The sequence below is a fragment of the Panicum virgatum genome, chromosome 1N, assembly GCF_016808335.1.
Source record: "Panicum virgatum strain AP13 chromosome 1N, P.virgatum_v5, whole genome shotgun sequence".
NCBI classification, from domain to species: Eukaryota; Viridiplantae; Streptophyta; class Magnoliopsida; order Poales; family Poaceae; genus Panicum; species Panicum virgatum.
In genome coordinates, this window is record NC_053145.1 from 54,383,162 (window position 1) to 54,399,082 (window position 15,921).

General features: G+C 45.1%; 1 protein-coding gene across 1 annotated transcript; it reads left to right on the forward strand.

The window, feature by feature from the left end:
* The first annotated feature begins 649 nt into the window (after positions 1-649).
* On the forward strand, positions 650-15,802 carry LOC120653683 (14 kDa proline-rich protein DC2.15-like). The gene is made up of 2 exons (XM_039931370.1): positions 650-781; positions 15,522-15,802. The coding sequence occupies exons 1-2, from the start codon at positions 650-652 to the stop codon at positions 15,792-15,794; spliced, it is 405 nt and encodes a 134-aa protein (XP_039787304.1). The 3' UTR covers positions 15,795-15,802.
* Positions 15,803-15,921: the final 119 nt, after the last annotated feature.

Consider the following 15,921-nt stretch of genomic DNA (forward strand, 5'->3'; position numbering starts at 1 on the left):
ATAATGATAAATTTATATTTAGAGTATGTGTTAGAATATTCAATAAATGAAAGAAAGCGTGAGGTAGATAATTATAATTATTGACATCATTTTTATATTTATTCTATAGCCCGTGCGGAAGCACGGGTTGACAGACTAGAATTTAATAATTATTAGAACAACAAGTATGATCAAAGGCCACTTTCCTTGCTCAATGTGCTGCTATAGTATTTGCCAGCCCGAACCACCCGCGCACTCCACGCGGCACGGTCCGGTACGGTACGCCAAGATCCCATACTAAAATAACCAACCAGCATCAAACGAAAACAAAAATGCTAGCGTTTGCCAGCCCATGCAGCGATCTTGGCCCTTTGCGTAGCTGGCTCGCCGGTGCTGCACAGAAAAAAAAAATCGATACACCACTATCTAGGAAAACACTAGTTACACGAGGTCACCAACCAATGCAGCCATATGAGAAAACACTAGTTACACGAGGTTGCCAGATCGGATCCTTCCTAATGATCAGGCTCGGCTATAAGTACCCAGCTAACAGCATGATCAAGCATCACAAGCAGTCTAATCACTCGCTGATCAAGAGCTCTAACCACCTCTGCTACAGCGATCGCGAGTTAGTTTGTTGGCTCGTGATCGATCGAGGAACTAGCTAGCAATGGCGTCCAAGGCGTTCGTGCTGTTCCTGGCCGTGAACCTGGTGGTGCTGGGCGTGGCCAGCGCGTACTCGCCCTACGACGCAACCTTGACACAGACTACCACAAAAACGCACATTCGTCTGTGGTCGTTAGTACTGGTCACGGCTTTGGCCGGTACTAACATGCAAATTTAGTACCGGTCCAAAGAAACAGTGGCCCTAGAAGGCTATTAGAACCGGCTGGTGGCTCCAGCCGGTACTAAAGTCCGCCACCGACAGCCTCTAACATCTGCCACCAACAGCTAGTGACAGTTTAGTACCAGCTGGAACCACCAGCCGGTACTAAACTGCCGCGAGGAAATTTAGTACTGGCTGGTGGCTCCAGCCGGTACTAAATGTGGCGCGTTAGTACCGGCTGGAGCCACCAGCCGGTACTAATGTGCCCACTATAAATTGGCACTCTTTTTCCTCCCCGAGCCCGAGCCAGTGCCATTTCACTAGAGAAGCTCGAGCTCGGGGTTGTTCTTCCCTTAGAGAGTTGCCGCCATGCATTTATTTTAGTTTTAGTGAGTGCTCTAGTTATCCAAGTACGCCAAAGGTTTGCAACTTCATCCTCTCTTCATTGATAGTTTTTATTCTTGGTTTTATGCTCTATAGTTAGAGAAATTTGTGACTTTTAGAAATAGTGATGATGAGTATGGTTTCTTTGATTTATGCAATGATTTGAGATATATAGAACCGATGACTTGAATGTGGGAGTAGGTTTATTAGCTAGGTTGAATATGAAAAATTTATAGACATATTTTTCAATCATTTTCTATATATTACAAATGACCGTAGCACATTTTTTTATTTTTAGATTATGATGAGCATGTGGATAGTAGAAATTTTTAGAATGAGTGTAGACAAAACATGTGATTGTAGTAGATATAACCATAATGTGGATAGTTAATTTTTTTATAATGAACTAATGAAAGAATTATAATAGATTTTTTTATTATGAATTGATTATTTTGACACTCTAGTGACGTATTTATTCAGGCTCACATTGAAACTATCTATAAGCTAAAAAAATCTTTATTTCGAAACAAGTATACGTCGTTAATCTCCATCCAATAGTGATGACAATACCTTTCGGGGAAACACTATGCGCTATATGGACGTCGCGAATCGGCTGGTCGCATCACCAGCACTTCTGATTGATACGAAGACAGCATTTGACGCAGTCAGTGTGGTCGTTGTTGCACTGAGAGCATATCAAGGAGCACGCTGCCTATGCCTATAGTGCTATGTTCCTATTAACCAGAAATGTTGGTGCTGCGACTGGCCGATTGGTGACATCCTTGTACCGCACCGTGTCCCTCCGAAAGGCATTATCATCACCGCAGGGTCGAGGTTACCGACATATACATTTTTCGAAATAAAGTTTTTTTTCTTCTAGATGGTTTCTGGATATTGAAAAGAGTGCTCTCCTGGAACTGAAGGGTGTCAAAATAATTAGGAGTTATAGAGATTTATTTCAATTAATTAGAGATTTCTCTCAATTAATTTATTCAGGTTTTTTTGATTGAGAATTAATGTGATTTTGCATTGTAGTTCAAAGACACTTACCAGCAAGTGTGAAATGTAAACGAAGTAGTGTTGCTATTGGGGCATTAGTCACATTGTGCCTGCTCTGTCACAGCTCTTTCTAGACCATTCATTATGTAGATAGGGTGAGGTCAAGACCGACGAAGAATAAGGGCTTACAGAGAGCTGTGACATAGCACGGCACACAATGATGATTAATACCTCAGTAGCAACTCTAATTTCATTACATTTCAGACTTCATTGTAAGTGCCTGTGCAATTCGAATATGAAGATATAATGATGTACATATTTACATTGTAATTGTAAGAGTTTTTCAATCAATTTGCAAATTAATGTGATTTATTTTAATTAATTTATTCAGATTTTATTGTAATTGTAAGAATTTATAATGTTGTAAAAAATAATAGTGTTTTCCAGTAAAATATGGCTTCAGTAGCTGGAGGGAGTGGCACCGGTGAGAGTGATCGTTGTGGAATGTTTGTGTCGTGGAATAAAATGTGTATGTGTTGTGGAATCTATGTATGTGTTGTGGAATGCATCATTTGGTATTTGTTATGCATTTAGTTGTATTATTTTGGCACTCTAATGATATATTTATTAGGGCTCATATGGAAACCATCGAGAAGTTTAAAAATATATGTTTCGGATCATGAATATGTCGTTAACATTGATCCTTCGATGAAAACTCTGATATTTGGGGCTAGAATCGATATCCATGATGCGGTGTGGTATATATGAGGACGCGATGAAGGAGTACGGTCTTGGTCCCAATAATGAAATCCTCGATGGTTTTAGAGGAAGTGACCCTGAAACAAAGCCTTTGCAACATGCATTTATTAATTTGGACTTTTATTAATTTTGTATTTCATTGTTAAATTCACAAAAATGGCTTTTGTACTTCATTATGTTATGTGCCAATTTAAATGATATGAATACAAGTAAAATAATGTTGTTACTTAATTCAAAATTGTAGATCGATGGACCGACAATGGATTCACGGCGACCGGTGCACCATGGCGTGGATTAATGGTCTAAAGTCTTTTTTCGATGCGGCGGAGGCCCACAAGTCATCGAAAGGTTTTATGTGTTGTCCGTGCCGCGTTTGCCAAAATAAAAAGGAATACTCTAAGAGGAACACTCTACACGCCCACACTCTTTGGACCAAGCATGCGGTGAACCCGAAGTTGTGATGCAAGATGGTGAAGAAGATGATGATCATAATATTGCAGACTGGGCTCATCTATATGAAGCGGGAGCCTTTGAAGATGAACCCTTGGACGATGCTGAAGAAATGGACGAGGCTAGAGAAAATGCTGCATAAGACCAACCACCTGATGAATTAGGTCAGGTTCTAGTGGATTCACAAAGAGACTGTGAAACTTTAAAGGAGCCCAAGAAGTTTGAGAAGATGTTGGAGGATCACAAAAAATTATTGTATCCAGATTGCAAGCAGGGGCTTAAAAAGTTGGGTACCACACTTGAAATGCTGCAGTGGAAGGCAGCTAATGGTGTCACCGATAAGGGATTTGAGGAGCTACTTGGAATCGTAAAGAACATGCTTCCAGAGGGAAATGAACTGCCCTCTACAACATACGAAGCAAAGAATGTTGTTTGCCCTCTTGGATTGGAGGTACAGAAAATTCACGCATGTCCTAACGATTGTATTCTCTATCGAGGCGAAGAATATGAGAAACTGGATGCTTGTCCTATCTGTGATGCAAAACGGTACAAGATCAGGCAAAATGATCTTGGTGAGGTCGACGGGGAGCCCGTCAAGAAAAAAGTTCCCGCTAAGGTGATGTGGTATTTCCCAGTAATACCACGTTTGAAGCGCTTTTTCAGAAATAAATCCAATGCTAAATTGATGCGGTGGCACAAAGAAGAGCGTAAGCAAGATCAGATGCTGAGACACCCTGCGGATGGGTCCCAGTGGAGAACCATGGATAGAGATTTCCCAGATTTTGATAACGACCCAAGGAACATAAGGTTCAGTTTAAGGACGAACGGAATGAATCCATTCGGCGAGTGGGGCAGCAGTCACAGTACATGGCCTGTGACCCTCTGTATGTTCAATCTTCCTTCTTGGTTATGCATGAAGCGGAAGTACATGATGATGCCGGTGCTTATCCAAGGCCCAAAACAATCGGACAATGGTATTGACGTGTACCTAAGACCGTTGGTTGATGAACTTTTGCTGCTATGGAAGGAGGAAGGTGTACATGTTTGGGACGACTACAAATAGGAGAATTTTGACCTGTGAGCATTGCTTTTTGTTACCATCAACGATTGGCCTGCACTTAGCAATTTGTCCGGACAGTCGAATAAGGGATACCAGGCATGCACTCATTGTCTAGAAGAAACCGACAGCTTGTTTCTAAAAAAATGTAGGAAGGTTGTGTACATGGGTCATCGTCAATTCCTTCCCCTCAACCACCCCTTGAGAAGAAAAGGAAAATATTTCAAAGGGGAACCAGAAACTCGTGCTAAGCCTATATTCTAAAACGGGAAGTGTGTTTTCTCGATGGTGAAGGATGTCCATGTCGTGTTTGGAAAGGGCCGTGGAAGCAAACAAGTTTCGAATGATGAAAACGTCCATTCCCCAATGTGGAAAAAGAAGTCCATACTATGGGAGCTCCCATATTGGGATGTCCTGGAGGTCCGCAACGCAATCGATGTGATGCACTTGACGAAGAATCTTTGCGTGAACCTGCTAGGATTCTTTGGTATGTATGGGCAGTCAAAAGATACACTAGAAGCAAGACGTGATTTGAAAGAAACAAAACAACGAGAAGACCTACGTCCTGAGAAGAGAGAAAATGGACAGCACTACTTACGTCCTGCTAGCTACACTCTCAGTAAAGAGGAGAAGAAAAGCATGTTTGATTGTGTAACATCCCGAAAATTTACTAAAATAAATCATGTGCTAAAGTTGTGTTTCGTCGTTGAGCTCGACTCCCCCTTAAACCCTGAACCCTAGTCCCGGAATTTTTCCTCCTGAACAACCCGACACCCGATTTCAACGCATGTCCCATCCATTTCCCATCCAGCGCGACGCGTCGCGTCCGACTACCATGAATCTCTCCTTTTCCTCCCTCTCCTCCCTGGCGCGCACCCGACCGCGCACGCCGCCCGCTGGCCCGCGCACCCCGCGATCGCCGCTGGCGCGTGCCCGCTTTTTCCCCCTCCCTCTTTTTCTCTCTTCCCTCTTTTTCTTTTTTTTCTTTTCTTTCTTTTCCTTCCTTCCCTCTCTCCCTCTGCCGCGCGCACCCGGGGCCGACCCCCCTTCCCTCTCTCCTACCACGCGCGCTCGGCCCTCCCCTTCCCCCTCTGCTCCCGAGCGCCACCACGGCCGCTCCCCTCTGCCACGCGGCCCCACCACGCCACCCCTCCCTGCTCGGCCGCTCCGCTCCGCGCCTCCTGCTCGGCCCGCTCGGCCGCGTGCACGCGCGCCGCCCCTGACCGGCCGTGCGCCCGCGCACACGGCGCTCGGCGCGCCGAGCCGCGACGGCCACGCCGCACCACGGCCGCAGGCCCGCGCGCCAGCGCGCGTGAGCACGCCCGCCCAGACCGCCTCTGCATGCCCACGCCCATGCTGCCGCGCCGCGACCCGCGCTCCCGCGCACGCCACGTCGCCGGTCCCGCTCGCCCTGCCCGCCCGCGCACACCGCCGTTGACGCCCGCACACCGCCGCCGCCTGCCACACGCAGTCGCCCAGCACGACGCCGTGCCGCCCTCGCCAAGCACCTACCTCGCTGCAGCCCTCTCACCGGCCAAGCCTGCCCTGCTGCTGCCGTTTCAACGCCGCCGTCGTCTCAGCAGCAGGCTCGCCGCTGTTCGGGTTGACGCCGTGCTGCCACACGCTCGCCGCGTCAACGCTGCACCGCCACGGCGACAAGACCACTCCGGCAGCGCTCGCCCCACACCATTAACGCTGCCCTCAGAGCTGCCTCGCCGGCCGTCGCCCCGCTCTCACCCCCCACCACCTTGGCCGCCTATAAAAGGGGCCGCGGAGCACCCCGAGCTCCACAGCCCCACCACAGCCAACTCCGCCACCCCAGCCCTCCCTTTTCAAGCTTGCAGCGCTGCCGCTTGCCATTGCCGCCGCCGGCCACCGCAAAGCCCCCTCCCCACTGCTCCTCAGCCCAAATCAAGTTAGGGGATGACACCCCCATGGATCCCTGATGCTCCTCCCCCTCTCCTTGGTCGCCACCGCACCCCAGAGCGCCGGCCTGAAGCCCCGCCGCCCGCCGCCGCACGCCATTGCGGCCAGGCCGCCCCGGGCCACCTCCGCCCGAGCTTCGGCCGGAGATCTACCCCGCGGGCTTCCCTCCTCCTTTTCCCTCTCACCCCGGCCGCCGCCGTGGCCCCGAGCGGCTGAATCGGCCGCCGCCGGCGAGCGCCTCCCCCTCCCCTATTTCCCAGTGCGGGAGAAGAGAGAAGACAGGGCAATATGCCCAAAACCCCCCTAACATTTCCCCTATTTAATAAAGAAACCTCCCACCTTTTTACCTTTTTGCAAAAATAACCCCTTCTTTTATTATATTTCAAAACAGACCCTCCCACCTATTGAAAACATTTACAACTAAGCCCTGACCCTTTTTAGAATAACCCAAATAATTTCTAAATTTCAAACCAAGCCCCTGCCCTCTTAAATTTAATTACAAATAGGCCCCTGGACCTTTATTTAACCCCTAGACCTTTGATTAACCTATCATTTCATGCACCAATCGAACTCTGATCAACCCGAAACTCAACCACACCTTTCTTAACCCGGTACTGGCCATGCCATTAAGAGTCCACCCAAATATATTACTCCGTACTCCATATCTTATGTGTTTCCGATTCGAGCTCAACGATAGATCTTTGTATTGATTGGGTGCTTGTTTGTGTGCGCTGTAGACCACTGAGTGAACGAAGGAGAGCCCGTCAGCGAGCAGTGCTGTGAGCAGGTGAACGAGGACCAGTTCCGCGACCCCGAGCCCGAAGGACAGGACCTCCCCAAAGGCTACGAAGACGGCAAGTTCAATCCCATCCTTTGGTGCATGTTTCTGTCCTAGTTTTTATAAACACAACCCAATGGCCTGCTTTATAAAATTTCATATGTTTTGCTTGCATGAAAACACGGTTGGATAGCCACCCCTTGATTTGTATTGACCATTCCTTGACCACCTAGATTAATGTCTGATTTTGCTTGGACGTTAATCGATACTAGAACGCTTAGGACTTTACTCATAAAACTACTTGTTTTTATAAAGAAAATGTGTGCGTTTGTGGGAAGGGATAAATGTGGTGTTTTTGTAAAGAAAGTTTAGACGGGATGGATGACATTTCTACGGATTTGCCACTTGGTGTGCTCGTGCCCTTATGGCAGGGCAAAGGAGGGAGATATCCATCTTGTCGTGTCTAAGGACCGAGTTGGTGTGTCATCTCACCTAACTCCACTATCGTGCAAACCACTCGACCGTTGAATGGGCAACGGCTTAGCATAAATCCCATTAGTTAATTTGATAGCCATCAGGAGAGCTGAGAGCAACGGGTGACTAAGGAAAAGGGATAAGCCCAGAGTGATTTATGCCCGGTTATACCTAAGTGAACGGTCGATGACCCCTTGGTGCATCCCGTGATGGCTAGTCAGGTTTAGCTAAGATGGGTAATGGCTATGTTGGGATCTACACCGACACGACGGTGTCCGAGTTGTGGTATCCTACTTGTGGGTAAAGTTGCACACCTCTGCAGAGTCAAAAGCTATTCGAATAGCCGTGCCCACGGTATTGGGCGAGTTACGGTGTGGTCACATAACTAGTGTTTTATTGGGATGGGCTGGTGTGAGTCGTTTTGGAATTGAGTCCGGCAGTTGTGCCGTGTGCTATGACGGATGGGGAGTCCGGTAGCAGTTTAAAACTTGAACTCCGTGCTACTACAAAAACTGATTTTTCTAAAAGGTTTTCTGTTAAATAAACCCCTGCATAAAATTTAGCTTTCTGCAAATTAAACCGTAACCTTATCCTTGATTTACCTGTGCATATTATTCTGATATAACCCCCTCCGTGGGTGTGGTTGGATTTGCTGAGTACGTTTGTACTCACCCCATTCTTACTTTTTACAGAAGAAGACCCAGACTTCGTACCAGACGACGCCGAGTAGGGTTATCGTTCTGCACCCAACCTTGCCTGTGGAACCGGCCCTGTCGAGATGCCTTCGCTGTCGCAATATTCTGAGCCCGCGCTAGACCCCATGTGGTTTGCGGTCTGGTGTTATGTCGTAGCTTGGTTACTTATTATTATTATCTGTATCGAGTGTCCTCCAAGGTTTGTACGGTTTTGAACCATCTGATGTAATAAATGTGGCATCAGCCTCCTGGGACTGGTGTTTTGTATCACATTTAAGTCTTCTCTTACGAGGGGACGCTTCAGATTGCTTGAACAGTATGAAGGTACTGTCCGGTTACTCCTCGAATATGAAGGGAAGAATTAATATGAAAGAGAAAAAGTTCACAAACCTAAAGTCTCATGATTGCCACGTTTTGATGACCCAATTGCTTCCAGTCGCGTTGAGGGGTATTCTACCAGAAAATGTAAGATTAGCAGTGGTGAAGCTATGTGCCTTTCTTAATGAAATTTCGCAGAAGGCAATCAATCCAAATAAGCTCACAAGGCTACAAAATGATGTGGTCCAATGTCTTGTCAGTTTTGAGATGGTCTTTCCACCTTCGTTCTTTAATATTATGACCCACCTCCTGGTTCATATTGTGAAAGAGATAAACATGTTAGGCCCTGTATTCCTACACAATATGTTTCCTTTCGAGAGATACATGGCAGTCTTAAAGAAGTACGTTCGGAATCGTTCTCGGCCAGAAGGATGTATCGCCAAGGGCTATGGAACAGAGGAGGTCATTGAGTTTTGTGTTGATTTCATTGATGAACTTAGTCCGATTGGGGTCCCCATGTTACGCTATGATGGGCGATTGGAAGAAAAAGGCACACTAGGTAAGAAATCTAATATGCACATCTCTGAAAGTGAAATCCGCAAAGCAAATTTCACCGTTCTACAGAATTCATCCCTCGTGGCCCCAAATATGGATGAGCACATCAATATTGTCCGATATGAAAACATAGGGAAGTCTGAGGCATGGATTACACGTCATCACATAGATAGCTTTGCGGTTTGGCTGAGAAGAAAACTCATAGGTGACAGCACGATTGATGTACAACTACAATGGCTTGCTAGGGGACCATCGGCCACAATCATGCAATACCAAGGATACGAGATCAATGGATATATGTTTTACACAAGAGCCCAAGATGAAAAGAGCACGAACCAAAATAGTGGTGTGCGTATTGATGCAATAGGCTATGATGGAAATAAGGACAGCTACTTTGGTGTCATAAAGGAAATATGGGAGCTTGACTATGGCCCCTTGAAGATTTCTTTGTTCCGATGCCAATGGGTGAACCGATCAGGTGGCGGTGTAACGATAGACCGGTATGGAATGACAATAGTGGACTTCAAAAAGATTGGATATAAAGACGAACCATTCGTCCTCGCCAAGGATGTGACACATGTTTTCTATGTGAAGGACATGGCAAGCAAACCTAAGAAAAATCAAGGCAAGTCCGACGACGAGCCAAAACGCCACATAGTTCTTCCAGGAAAAAGAAAAATCGTTGGAGTTGAAGACATTTCGGACAAGTCAGAAGACTTTGATCAGTTTTACGACCGTCCTCCATTCTCTGTCGATGTTGACCCTAGCATCCTATTGTCCAAAGAGGACGCTCCTTACTTACGCCTCGATCATGATCAAGGGACATTCTTAAAAAGAAAGGTTGTCAACGTTCCATTAAACAATGATGTGTAATCATTATGTTATACTTTCATGTTCATGTAACCAAGTGATTGATGTAATATATGGTGTATGAAATAACTTATATTTTAATTTTTATGCATTTATATAATAGATTGCACAGAAAACACAATTGAAACATATATAAAAAAATTTAGACTCAATATGATAAATTAATTAAGTGCATACTCAATGTGATAAACATAATTAAAATAGAAAATCTATTTAATTACGAGCATGCACATATATGATAAAACACCCCAAAAAACAGAAAATCTATTTAATTAACATGTATGAAATAACTGAGATTTAAATTTTTTATGTATTTATATAATAGTTTGCACAGAAAACACAATTGAAACAGATATAAAAAAATTTGGACTCAATATGATAAATTAAGTGCATACACATTAAATATGTCCAACATAGTGACCCATAATACAGAAATATAATTTTGCATGGTGAAAACAACATATATTTATATTTATAATTAATTTATTATGAATAAACAACATATAAAACACTCAAAAAGAAAATAGAAGAGCTATCTAATTAGTTGTTTAGTACCGGGCCGTAGCTACGCCCGGTACTAAAGAGCTACGTGAAAATTTTCCCGCCAGATGGGGCAGGTTAGTACCGGGCGATGCCTTTGACCGGTACTAAATGTGGCCATTTAGTACCGGACCGTGGCTACACCCGGTACTAATCTGCGCTGGCGCCAGTTTAGTACCGGGCGTAGCCATGGCCCGGTACTAAAGTGGCACCCCAATATATATAACACAGCCCCGGCCGTTTCTCCTCACCTTCAACTCTCGCCTCCGCCCAGATCGATTTCGCCGCCGCTTCTGCCGCCGGTCGCCACTTCGCCCCGCCGCCGCGCCTCTGTCTAAATTGATACCCAATAGTGAAAATTGTAGAAATTTTAGAAAATTCGTAGAAAATTATAGATATTTGTGCAAATTGTACTAAATTTGTTGAAATTTGTAGAAAATGTATGGAAAATTATAGAAAATATAGAGGAATTATGGAAAATGTGGAGAAATTATGGAAAATTTTGGAAAATGAGTGGAAAATTACGGAAAATGTATGGAAAATTATGAAAAATGTATGGAAAATGTAGAGAAATTACGAGAAATTATGGAAAATGTATGGAAAATTATTGCTTAGGGATATTGTACAAAAATCTTCATGTCTTTAAAGCTTTATTGAAGTTATAGGTTGAATTGTGTATTAGTAGAAAATATTAGAAAATTCAGGGCACATTTTATAAAATTCCAGGGCACATTTTATATAAGATGTATATGATGTAAATTTTAGAAATTTTGATCTTGTATGCATTGTACGGCTTTGTTGAAGGTGCACTTGTAAATTTTTTATACATTGTCAATTAGTACAAAATTGCATATCAAACATATGTTGATTCACATAGGAAACGAAATGGAACCCTTTCACCGTGATGACGACGAGGCCTTTCTTGCGGACATAATTGGTACGGGAACGCACCACAATGAAGAGGATGCTGCCGAGGACGATGGCAGCTAATACCTTAATGATACTGGCGATGGTGATGATAACCAGACAGAACAAACGACTGTGCAAGATGATAGCGCAGAGGTATATACAATTCGTGCTTATATATGTAAACATACGCATTAATTCTGTATGTAAGTATAATGCATACTAAATGCATATTTTTTTAGGCATCCGGATCGACTAGGAAACCAAAACGGAAACGAGGGTCGAAGACAATCATGGAGGGGCAAACTATTATCACTTCATTGCATCCTGACGGTGAACCAAAGTCTCCGAAGCGTGTGAAGACGACGGTGGTGAATCAATGTGGATGTTATGTCAGTGACCACATTCCCATGTGCTTCAAGCTATGGAAGAAAAGTAAAGCCACAGATATCGATGCTGACGTCGTTCCCGAGACCGAGAAAGAAATGTTATGGGCAGATGTCAAACGGCACTTCACCTTTCCGGAGGACAAAGAACAACTGTTTAAGGATTGGGTCATGAAGAAGATGGCTATTGCTTTTCAGACGTTCAAGAAAAATTTGAACAAAGATTATGTTAAAAAGGGACTCACGCCGGACTTCGAGAAAAACTTCAAGAATCAACGTCCTTACTGGGAGGCATTCGTGCAGTACAAGTCGTTCGAGGATAGCAAGAAAAAGACAGCCCAAGCCAAGGAGAATGCGAGCAAAAAGAAGCACTTCCATCATCTTGGGCAAGGAGGATATGCATCGGCGATTCCGAAATGGCAGAAGATGGAAGATGATCTCGTTGCCAGAGGAATCGTACCGGCGACTTTCAACTGGCCGTTGCGAGCAAAACATTACTTCTACGCTCATGGAGGCTCATTGAATATGGAAGATGGGTCGTTCGTCACTAGCAATGCCATAAGGGAAGCGGCCGACAGGCTCGATGTGGCACTAAAGGCCGTGTCCGAAGGCAGCTTCAAGTCAGACAGAGAGAAAGACGAGCTGACGTACGCTCTTGGCACACCGGAACACACATGACGTGTGCGAGACATGGGCGTAGTTCCATGGAAGCATGGCTTCAGTGGCGACATAGATACGTATCGAAGCCGACCGAGAAGAAAGGCTGAAATAGCAGAGAAGGTGCGTCCCCTAGAAGAACGGGTTGCTTCGATCGAAGGTGCATTTACAGCTAGCCAACAGCAGCCATCAGAAGCCAGATCAACGGCTCAGCTGGAGACTAGCCCCGTCGGCTCGCAGCGTCGTAGCAGCGTCGCTTCAAGGGAACACCCAGCCGCAGATCGAGAGGAAACGGTTGCGGAACATTACCCCGTGGACGACATCGCCGTGAGGACCCCCTGTGAGCTTCTATTTCCGCTAAGGAAAAAACTGAAAGTAGTCGCTCACGGGGTTGCTGAAGTCCCTGTTCAAGGCGGGACAATCCATGGCATGACAATTCCAGAAGGATATGCTAGAGTCATGGTTGACCGTGTCGAGAAAGGATGGGAAGACCTCGACCTCGAGATCCCTGGAGGCGATGGAGAAGAGGAACTAGGACAGGCCCTCCACACTTGGATCTATTGGAAAAAACAGTACATAAAATTTGCAGGAAGGGATCCTAGCCCGTCTCCGAGGTCACCGCCAGCTGCTCAAGGGTTTCCGAGGCCCAGTGTGGATCCACCATCACCGCCCGCAGCCCAGGACCCCAGCGTTAGTCCATCGCCGTCACCGCCCGCTTCCGGGGAGCCTAGTGTTAGTCCGCCTCCGCCATCTCCTCGCCCCGCAAAGAAGAAGAAATCTGCTTGGGTGCCGCTACCGCCACCTCCAAAATATAAGAAGACCCAAGAAGGAAAGAAGAAAGAGAAGCCCGCGCCAGAGAGGTCAGGTTACGAAATGACTCCAGAGGAATTGGATGCTTGGGTGGAAGAAGACGTGCGCAAGCAGTTGAAGCCAAAGAAGCCTCCGCCAAAGGAACCAGTGGATCCGGCAGCGAAGAAATTCTATCTATCCATGATGTGCCAACCAAAGCCTCCACTGATGTCGGACTACGACCGCTCGATTACAAAATCATGGGAGAAGAAGAGAATCAGAGGTACAACCAAGTCCCCCAGCTCGGCGAACAACCCAAACAAAGCATACCCCCTCTAGTAGTGCTTTCAAAAGAGGATGAAGCTACTGCTGAGTTTGTCAAGGAAACGAACCTCACAAAAGCTCAGCTCCTAGATCAGGAAAAATCCCGGTTCACCAAGGGGCAGGAAGAAAGCCATTTGTACTGGGGGAACCTCTGATGTGGCCAGAGTTGATTGACACCCTACCAACAAGAATGCGTGAGTTACATCAGTGGTACTTGAAAGCATGTGTAGAGGGGTATATAATGCTAGCTGCTCGAATTAAACATACCAATTTCTATCGGAGAATGGATGACATTTGGATTGATTTTGACCATTTTTGGTTTCTATTCCATCAAGACGCCCTAGACAAGTCCCTCGTCAGTGTATGGTCTATGTAAGTGTTTTCTGTCAATTGTATACTCTAGCTCTACTAAGTCATTTAGATTTCTCATTCCCTCCTTTTATTTGTAATCGTGCAGGATGAAAATGCAAGAATGCCGGAAGAGCGGGATTTACAATGTTGGCTTCATAGATCCGAAAGTTATACATGAGGAGTGTGTACGCCAATATCCTAATCGGACCGAGAATAATTTAGTCATGTCCTTGGAAGGGCAGCACGATCGCACATTTATTCTGTTGTCGTACAACTTCAAGTGAGTCCTTTCACTTTTTGAGTCACTTCAACTAGCCAATAAGTGTATATATCTAACATTTCTTGTATACATATGTATGTATCAACAGTTTCCACTGGATCCTACTTGTGATCGAAATCGATCGGTCCCGAGTTACTGTGTGGGACTCCTTGAATAAGCCACTAGAATTATATCAAAATCTCGTAGACATCATGCAAAGGGTATGGTCTCGGTTCCTCAAAACACAATTAGGAGTCGCGTCAACACCGACTGAGCTTGAATTCAACCATAACAAGCCGGTACGAATATCGCACATCTACTTTCATTTATTCAAATAACATGAATATTTCATAACATGTATATATGTATTTATGTATATAGTGTTTGAGACAGAAACAAGAAACCAACCTCTGCGGATACTACATATGTGAGCACATGCACTTTTTTTGCAGAGATACTAAGAGGGTGACACAAGAAAACTTCGAAATACGTATGACATTAGTAATAATTTCTTGTATCTAATTCCATGCAGGTACTAAATTAAACTATTGGTGTTTATTTGTTGTTGATAGATTTGGAGACTGAAAGAGAATCTCATCGAACCGGAAAGAATCAGGGCAATTCAAGAAGCACTCTTGGATTCCTGTTGGATGAGGTGATAAATCCAAATGGTAAATTTCATTCCGATCCAATGATAAGTGTGGCTCGAGCTGATAAACTCAACAAACGCCGCAAGAAGGATGCCGGTGCCGATGACGATGCAGATGATTAGAATTATTGAAGAATTTGTCGGAAAAAACTTATGAGAATTCATACATGTAAATATTATTGTCTTTTATTCATGTATGTATATAATTTTTAACATTTCTTTTATCCATATAAGTATATAATTTTTTTATTTGCTTTGCTCCATATACAAATACAAATTCTAGATACGAGTACGAGTACGAATACACAAACCGCTGCGAGTACGACTACTAATAATAATTAATTGAAATTAAAAGGAAAAGAGAACAAATATAAAGCATCAAAAAGAAGAAAAAAAAATCGTTTAGAACCGGTACTAAACTTCTCAGCTTAGCTGCTGGCGTGGCCAGCAGTTTAGTACCGGTTGGTGTTACCAACCGGTACTAAATAGGCCGTTTAGTACCGGCCCAGCTGACCACCGGAGGGGCGGTACCGGTCGGGAAACCGGTACAAACCGGGAGTTCCCGACCGGTATAAGAGATTTTCTAGCAGTGCACGCCATGGTCGCCCAGCGGTTGCTCCCTCGACTTGCTGAAGCTGGGCGTGCGCGCCGACGTGCTAGGCCTGATCAAGGCCCAGGTGGGCACGCCACCGGCGCTACCGTGCTGGTCCCTCCTCCAGGGGCTCGTCGACCTCCAGGCTGCCGTCTGCCTCTGTACTGCCGTCAAGGCCAATGTCCTCGGCATCCAGCTCAACCTCCCCATCAACCTCAGCCTCATCCTTAACTACTGTGGCAAGAACGTGCCCAGCGGCTTCCAGTGCTGATCGATCGCGTCTTGATATATATATATATATATATATATATATATATATATATATATATATATATATATATATATATATATATATATATATATGAACTAGGTAAATCGCGCGCTACGCCGCGCCCACT

Excerpts from the sequence above, each read along its gene's own strand:
- LOC120653683 (XM_039931370.1), top strand. The coding sequence starts at position 650 with ATGGCGTCCAAGGCGTTCGTGCTGTTCCTGGCCGTGAACCTGGTGGTG. Across the intron at positions 782-15,521 it reads ACATTCGTCTGTGGTCGTTA|TGCACGCCATGGTCGCCCAG; the intron begins GTACTGGTCACG and ends ATTTTCTAGCAG.